This window comes from Giraffa tippelskirchi, chromosome 1 (assembly GCF_054371585.1).
Source record: "Giraffa tippelskirchi isolate mGirTip1 chromosome 1, T2T-mGirTip1v1.2.pri, whole genome shotgun sequence".
NCBI lineage: Eukaryota > Metazoa > Chordata > Mammalia > Artiodactyla > Giraffidae > Giraffa > Giraffa tippelskirchi.
The window spans coordinates 191,364,423-191,372,726 of NC_137275.1; the positions used below are offsets into that span (position 1 = coordinate 191,364,423).

At 52.6% G+C, this 8,304-nt stretch overlaps 1 protein-coding gene across 22 annotated transcripts in view; it reads left to right on the forward strand.

Annotated features, from left to right (window-relative positions):
• The window catches only part of PTK2B (protein tyrosine kinase 2 beta), a 151,428-nt gene that overhangs the window by 142,020 nt on the left and 1,104 nt on the right, over positions 1-8,304 (forward strand). For 19 of the 22 annotated variants that reach the window (XM_081517863.1, XM_081517979.1, XM_081517896.1 and 16 more), the window contains 6 exons: positions 1,687-1,833; positions 2,383-2,418; positions 2,827-2,851; positions 4,708-4,754; positions 5,410-5,547; positions 5,974-6,054. In XM_081517863.1, coding sequence (XP_081373989.1) covers positions 1,687-1,833; positions 2,383-2,418; positions 2,827-2,851; positions 4,708-4,754; positions 5,410-5,547; positions 5,974-6,054 — 474 coding nt within the window. Of the gene's footprint in view, positions 1-1,686; positions 1,834-2,382; positions 2,419-2,826; positions 2,858-4,707; positions 4,755-5,409; positions 5,548-5,973; positions 6,055-8,304 lie in introns of all 22 variants that reach the window. The other 3 variants (XM_081517918.1, XM_081517842.1, XM_081517914.1) reach the window with 1 other exon arrangement.

The following is an 8,304-nucleotide window of genomic DNA, read 5'->3' on the forward strand; positions in this document are numbered from 1 at the left end:
ACACATGGCAGTGCACATATGTCGATCCCAATCTCCCAACTCACCCTACCCTCCTCCCCCACACCATGTCCACAGATTAGTTTAAAATAAGGTCTAACTCAGTAAGTCAAATCTGGGTGGACATTTGGTAATGTGTGGAGACATTTTTGTTACAACAGGGGAGGTGCTGTAGGCATCTAGTGAGTGGGGTTACTGTAAGCATCCTACAGGTTACAGGAAATCTTTCCCCAATAAGGAATCATCTGGCCCCAATGTTAATAGTGCTAAGGCTGAGAAACCCGTCTGCAGTTAGTTCCATAGCCCCATGAGAAAAGGAAGGACACTGTGTATTTAACCATCACTGCCCTCCCAGCGCCCAGCCCTGTCCTGCCACACAGTAGTTGCTCAATAGACAGTTGTTGACTAGCATAATGAACAAGGACTATTTCAACAAGACATCTTATGAGGAGAAGTACTGTTAGAAATTGAGAGCAGTTATTGTAGCTGACAGCCTAGGAAAAACACACCAGTGTCACTATTTTCAAACTGTGCTGTTTAGAGACTTTAGTGGGGATAATCTTTTTTAGAGGCTTGGCAGAGATTATGGCTTGTTAAAGTAGACCGAGAATCATTTTTAGCATTTTATGTAAGTGACTTGTATGTAAACGGGCCAGTTCAAAGAAAGGGATCTGAGCAGCTTTCGGACCTCAACATCATAGAAAGGTCACCTGCCCCCAGCAAAGTTCACCCCAGGCTTTACACAATCAAAAGAATGCTGGTAACCCTCGTATGTCCAGGAGACCCAGGTAATCTTGTGCAGCAGAAAAAAGCAAGCCAGTTTAAAGGGACTGAGCAGATATTTATATAAATGAACCCTGGGGAAGATTGAGGGAAGAGAAATAATAGGAAAACATGCAGGGAGAAATAACAGGGAGAACTATGAATAGGTCCAAAGCCCCACAAATGAGTTGAAATGGGGTTAGATTAATAAAACTCAGGAGAGGAACCACTTATTGCATATCCATAGATCCTATTTCTTTAAATTTTGTGCTTCACATTGTCTCTTAGCTCATGCATCTCTTTTAACCTTTGGTGACATAACCCAGGCTAGTTTCTTAATCAAGAGAATGATGCAGAAAGATTCTTTACCTTCTGAGCCACAAGGGAAGCCCAAATAACGAGTATCTTCTGATAAAAAGGCACGATCAGATGGGTGCACACTCTTGCTCCTTCTCTCAGGCTCCACCCTGCAGTGGACAGCTTTGGGGGACCACACACCACTGCTCCTTGAAGCTTCTAGACCTGCCATCTTGATTTTAGGTGATGCTAAGCACTCAAGGCCTCCCAGAGGGCTGGCTTTGCATTCCTAAGTGTAAATTCAGTGATAGCAGCCATGACACATGCCAACTGAGAAAATAATATTAAGACAGTCACTTGAAAATAAAATGGTACTAATCGATCACGTGACAATTTGAAACCAGTACCTGTTAAACTCTGTGCCCTGGGATTCAGCATTTCACAAACACACCACATGTGACTGGGGTTGATGGAGCCAACAGTAATAACCATCTGCATAGATGGCTGCAGATCTGAGGCCAGTGAGGCCAAGGCGTGTGGCTCCCACGAGGCTCTTCAGAGGACTCTCCTCCCTGGGTGCGGAGACTGGGCTGACTGTGTCCTCTGCCATCTCCCCTGCTGTGCTCCCAGGAGGAGGACTTCGTTCGGCCCAGCAGCCGGGAGGAGGCCCAGCAGCTGTGGGAGGCCGAGAGGCTCAAGATGCGGCAACTCCTGGACAAGCAGCAGAAGCAGATGGTGGAAGACTACCAGTGGCTGAGGCAGGAGGAGAAAGCCCTGGTGAGGAGAAAGCCCAGCCAGGGAAGGGAGAGGACATGCCCCGACACCACTGCTGGACACCTTCTTTTTTAAAATAATTTTACTTATTTTTTTTATTTTTGGCTGTGCTAGGTCTTCGTTTCTGCACACGGGCTTTTCTCTAGTTGTGGCAAGCTACTCTACAGTTGCGATGCCTGGTCTTATGGCAGTGGCTTCTCTTGTTGCAGAGCACAGGCTTTTGGGCACTTGGGCTTCAGTAGTTGCAGCTCACGGGCTCTAGAGCACAAGCTCAGTAGTTGTGGTACATGGGCTGAGTTGCTCCGCAGCATGTGTAATCCTCCAAGACCAGGGATCGAACCGGTGTCTCCTGCATTGGCAGGCGGACTCTACCGCTGAGCCACTCGGAAAGCCCCTGAACACGTTCTGATAACCGTGCTCCCCTGGGAGAGATCTATGCCATCTTGTCCCCTTTCAGCTCCCCACCTGGCTGGAGTGAACTGCTCTCCAGGCATCCTTGGAGTTTTTGGTTATGGAATCCTAAGTCCTCTGATTTGTTTTCCCCCTCTGCAGGACCCCATGGTTTACCTGAACGACAAGTCCCCGTTGGTGAGTCACGGGGAGAGCACTCTACCTGGAGGGAGGGCTTGTAGGGTAGGCAGGGGGACCCCCGACTCCACACTGGCCCACCTCGCCCTCTCTGCCTCTCACCACAAGAGAACCCTTTCCACTTCATTCTGATCTTGGAGGCTCCTTGCTGAGTTCACACTTGATGTGCACTCTTAGCCCCGCCCCGCCCCGCTCTGGCAGAGGCCGCTCCTCCTCCCACCTCCCCCCCACCCCCGCCGCACAGGCCACCCCCCCAGTCACTTCCGGTCAGGGAGTCCCCAGGTCCCCCTGCAGCTATGATCTCCAAACCTCTCAACAGACACTCAAGGAGGACGGGAACAAAATAAGGGGGGACGTGGGAGGCCCCCAGGGCTGCACCAGTGACCTCTTCTTTTTCCTTCCTTCCAGACCCCAGAGAAGGAGGCCGGCTACAGTAAGTGTGAGCACCCTTCTTCTTGGCAGGAATGTCCCGGGGCGTGGCATCTTGTGTGCAGCCGCCTTCCCTGCCCCTTGCAGAGAGCAAACGGAGTGTATTTGCCATAGAAAGAAACATCTGTCCCGAGTTCAGAGTGTGCAGAGAGGCCCACCTCCTATCCTCCACCTCCACCCCTGCTCCGACTGCTGCTCCCCACCCCTCTCGCGGCATGGCTCCTGTTCCTGCCCCTCTGCTGCTGCATTTATTTGGAGAACTTGATGATCCTTCCTGTCTCCCACCCGCTCTGTCGGAAGCTCTAAAGTAGCACCATGGCATCTCTCCCAAGTGACTCTTCTCCCTAGGCTCCAGGAAGGGAAGAAAGAGGGCGGGGCCAACTGACTTTCCCACCCAACCCTGCCCGGACCCCAGTGTCTTTCCAGGAGCCTCCCTGAAAGGCAGGGAGGGAGTAGTACCCGGCAGGATCATTGGCCTTTCCCAATTAACAGAAATTGACTAGAGGCCTGACAGGAAATTCAAGCAAACTTTATCGGGGTTCCTGCGCTGCAGGCTGCAGGAGGAGGTGAAAACAACAGGCTCCCTTGCTTGCTCCCAGAGGCAGGGACGAGTTCATTCCGTATATGGGGTTGAGGATAGGGGTGGGTCCAGAGGTCTTGCAGGAGGGGTGGCTTAGGTGGTTTGCCCACCCCTCTGTGATGGTGCATGAAGTGGGGCATACAGCAGTACCCTGCTTTTGCTCCCAACTCCCAGTTTTTTGCTCCTGGCTCTTCAGAAATGGTTCTTGGGTTTTATTTTGGGTTTCTTTTTTGTCTTTTTTGTATCTTTTGGTCCAGAATTTGCCCCAACTGCAGCATGCACACAGCTATTTTTAGTCCCATATCATTTCTTTGTATTGTCCTGGTGCAAGCTTTGCTGCGAAGGTTCCCAGGTCCCAGTCCTGCAGTGAGCCAGGCTCTTCATCACCACCCTAGGGGAATGGGGCTGATGATGATGGTTGATGGTGACCATGGCAGCCACCAAAGACAATGACAAGCACTGGCCCAAGTTGCTTTAAAATGTCAGTTTAAACCCCACAGCAGTCCTTCCTATGCAATAGGTACAATGTATCATGATGCCCATTTTACAAAGGACATGAAACATACACAGGAAGGTCAAGTGACTTACCCAAAGTCACACAGCTGGTGATTAGCAGAGCTCAGATTTGAGCCCAGGCATCCAGCTCCTGCAGGGCCCTTCTAAGTGAACCCTCCTACTTGACAGATGACACTTAAGGCCGGGAGCCTGTCAGTGAGCTGCCCTAGTCTCGCCCCACTCTGGGGGAAGAGTTGAAAGTGGAATCAGGTCTTCTGACTGCTACTCCAAGCAGTCCCACGTGGCCTGTGTGTCTTGTTCATCAGAGTGGCCAGAGAACAGCATGCTTCCAGCAGTTCACTTCCTTGACCCTCAGAGAGACAAGGCAGACAATAGGGAAGCTTCACAAATCTACCACATCAGTGGCTGTTGCACCCACTGGGTGAGGCTCCAGGGTCACCTGCTGCCTTCAGAGCAGGTTTCTCCCTCATGACAGTCAAGGTCAGCGTTTCAGGGCCCAGTGTGCTGGAACACCCACTGCCATCACTCCATCCTCACCGGGACTTTGGCTTTTTCTATCTTTGAAATGGACAGTAGTGCCTGTCCCTGCGTACGGAGGACCAGAGAGACCAGAGGTTACTTTCCATTGTCCTAGGTTTCAGGTCCCATTTCCCTGGGGTCTCCTGGTAGTAGTGGAGAAGGGCTGGGCTTGGTCATCAGCATCTACGAAGGGAGGGGTCAGGATGCTAAGGCCATCCCCTACTCATTGTCCCTTCCCTTTGCAGCGGAGTTCACAGCTCCCCCCCAGAAACCACCACGGCTCGGCGCACAGGTATGTGCTGGCTCTGCTGAAGCTGGTAATGGATTGGAATCAGGGCCCCACAAGACTGAAGGCCTGGACTGCAAAGACTGCAGAGGCCCACAGAAAGAATCCAGTCCTGTATGCTCATTATATAGTTGAGGCCCAGAGAGGGCAAGTGCCTTGTCTAAAGACACACAGCTAATTCATTTAAAAAAAAAAAAAAAGCAGGGGAAAGACCAGCCCCCTCCCTGACCTGGAGGAAAGCTCAGCCGTCCCAAGGAGCAGGAGGTGTGGACCCCCATTGGCTCCCTGCACCCCCATGTTCTGGGGCAGCTGCTGCTTTCTTCCCTCTGGAGCAGCAGTTCTCAGCCTTGGCAGCCCATGAGAATCCTCTAAGAGCTTTTACACTGCCTGGCCCCCACGCAGAGGTGATGGTTCGGTTGCTTTGCTGTGAGGCTGGCCACCAGCACTTTTTTAAGACACTCAGGCAGACTCTCACATAAGAACCATTGCCCCAGAAGCAGAAGGAAAGGAGGGCCCCCCAGGACCAGGCACTATTATTTCAGAGAAATGTCTTGGTGGCTGAGTTGGCACCACTAGTGCATGCCCAGGAAAGAACGGTGTGTCCCTCTGACTCACCACCCTCCCCTCTGGCCACCTGCTTCTCCTCCTCTCCCCACTACAGTCCATCCAGCCCACAGCCAACCTGGATCGGACCGATGACCTGGTGTACCTCAACGTCATGGAGCTGGTGCGGGCCGTGCTGGATCTCAAAAATGAGCTCTGCCAGCTGCCTCCCGAGGGCTACGTGGTGGTGGTGAAGGTCAGAGCCAGGGAGGAGCTGTGGACTTGGGGGGATGGAGGCCACTCAGCCCATCCCTGGAAGGATGTCGGAGGGGCTGAGCTTCCCAGTCTGCCCGATTAGACCCCATTAGAGCAAGGTTGTCAAAGAGAAGTTAGTCCCAGGTAGCCTCGGAAGGCAGGCACCATCCCGGGAGGGCTCTTCTCAAGGAAGACGTGGCTTTCTCAAAAAGCAAAGGGTGGGACTTCCCTGGTGGTCCAGTGGTTAAGACTTCACCTTCCAGTACAGGGAATGCAGGTTCGATCCCTGGTCGGGGAGCTAAGATTCCCAAATGCTTTGGGGCCAAAAAAAGCCAAAACATAAAACAGAAGTAATGCAACAAATTCAACAAAGACTTTAAAAAAAAAAAAGCAAAGGGTGGTAACCACCCGCCCCTCTCTCTCCCAGAATGTGGGCCTGACCCTGCGGAAGCTCATCGGCAGTGTGGATGACCTCCTGCCCTCCTTGCCGTCGTCTTCACGGACAGAGGTGAGTGTTTCATCCCATCGGTGTCATCCACTGTCCCTTGCCCCCTTCTGCTCCAGCTGTGTTTCAACAGGAGACCCAGAAAGGCCACCTGGGCAGCCCTGTCTCCCCTGCGAGCCTTCAGCACGTGGCTCTGCACTGCATATCTCTGCAGGTACCACTAGGGGGCGGAGTTGGAACCTAGGGACCTCACCGGCTTTCTGGGGCAAATTTCCTAGTTCAGGTCTCAGATGGTGGCAGTGACTTCTTAATGCCTGAGGACAGGCAAAGGAGGACACACACACCCCTTTTTAGCCCCATCCTGCCCATGATTCTTTTGTCTAGTCACCATTCTTACTAAGGTCAAGGTGAGTGTGTCACAGAAATAGCAGTTAAGGTTTCTTCAATTGATCATTTAATCTAATTTTCTTTATTTAAATGAGAAGCAACCACTGAAAGCCAAAACGGGAGTGCCAGTGCTCTATCTTGAGATGGTGCCAGTGGTAGGCAGAATAATGTGCCCCCATAAGATAGCTGGAAAAGACCCTGATTCTGGGAAAGATTGAAGGCAAAAGGAGCAGGGAGCAACAGAGGATGAGATGGTTAGATAGCATCAGTGACTCAATGGACATGAGTTTGAGCAAACTCCAGGAGATAGTGGAAGACCAGGGAGCCTGGCTTGCTGTAGTCCATGGCGTCACAAAGAGTCAGACATGACTCAGCAACTGAACAACAACCAAAAAAAAGATGTCTACATCCTCAGAGCCTGTGTCTATGTGACCTTACATGACAAACAGGACTTTGCAGGTGATTAAGTTAAAGATCTTCAGATGAGAAAGTTATGCTGGATTATCCAAGTGGGTCCAATGTAGTCACAAGGGTCCTTGTAAGAAGGAAGTGGAGGCAGAGGTCTCATAAGAGTCAGAGAAGGAGATGGGATAACAGAAGCAGAGGTTGGAATGAGGCCATTGCTGGAAGGATCCACAAGCTGAGGAAGGCAGCAGCCTTGTGAAGCTGGGAAAGGCAGGGAACAAATTCTCCCCTGGAGCTGGCAGAAGGAACTTAGCTCCGCCATCACCTGGACATTGGCCCCAGGGGACCCATTCCAGACTTGTGACCCCCAGAACTGTAAGAGCATAAATCTGCCTTACTTTAAGCCACTGTGTTTGTGGTAATTTGTTACCATGGGACTGGAAACAGAGGCAGTGCCTCTGAGCATTTGTTGGTTTTCTGTCTGGAAACCCAGTCACAGACCCCCACACCCCCTGCCAGGCTATAGCATGAGCTACCACTTCCTAGTGGTCAGCAGTGTGACACACAGCTGACCCACTGCATCCCGCCACTGTCTCCACCATCTGTGACCACTCAAGACAGGCAGGACAGCAGGGGGGCCTGGGCACTTCCCAGACCCCTTCAGGGTGGCTGTGGCAGCCCAGCGGAGCCCCCTCCGGGTTGGTCGTGTCTGGCATGAGAACACCACACCTGGGCAATGAAGGCCCAGTCTTTTCTTTCACTTGATAAATATCTCTTGAGCACCAAGTCTTTGTTCAGCAGTGCACTAGATACCCGGAGAAGGCAATGGCACCCCACTCCAGTACTCTTGCCTGGAAAATCCCATGGACGGAGGAGCCTGGTAGGCTGCAGTCCATGGGGTCGCTAAGAGTCGGACACGACTGAGCGACTTCACTTTCACTTTTCCCTTTCATGCACTGGAGAAGGAAATGGCAACCCACTCCAGCATTCTTGCCTGGAGAATCCCAGGGACGGCGGAGCCTGGTGGGCTGCCGTCTATGGGGTCGCACAGAGTCGGACACGACTGAAGTGACTTAGCAGCAGCAGCAGCAGCACTAGATACCAGGATATAGTGGTTAATAAAACCCTACAGCCCAGACCGCAGTCCGCGATCTATTGATATGATTGTAGAGAGTTAACAGATGTGTGGAGGCACTTGACTCCTCACCATTCACTCTGTGTTGGGCCAGCACCAGGCAGGTTGCCAGGGAGGGAGTGTTTGTGGGGCTGGATCGGAGGGGGCTGACTTGGGTAGGTCGGGGCCTGGGGTGCCTGCAGTGTCTGTCCTGGACTACCTGGCTCCAACCAGCTCCGGCCTTGGACTCAGCCCAGGGCTGGGTCAGACCCACCCCCCAGCCCCTCCCCCAGCCCCACCTTCCTGGGCCAGCACCGAGGTGGACCTCTGTGGGGCTTCCCTGGCCTCCGAGCCTGGACTTGGCAGCCCCTCAGGGTCCCAGCCCCTCCCGTGTGCTCTTCCTGCAG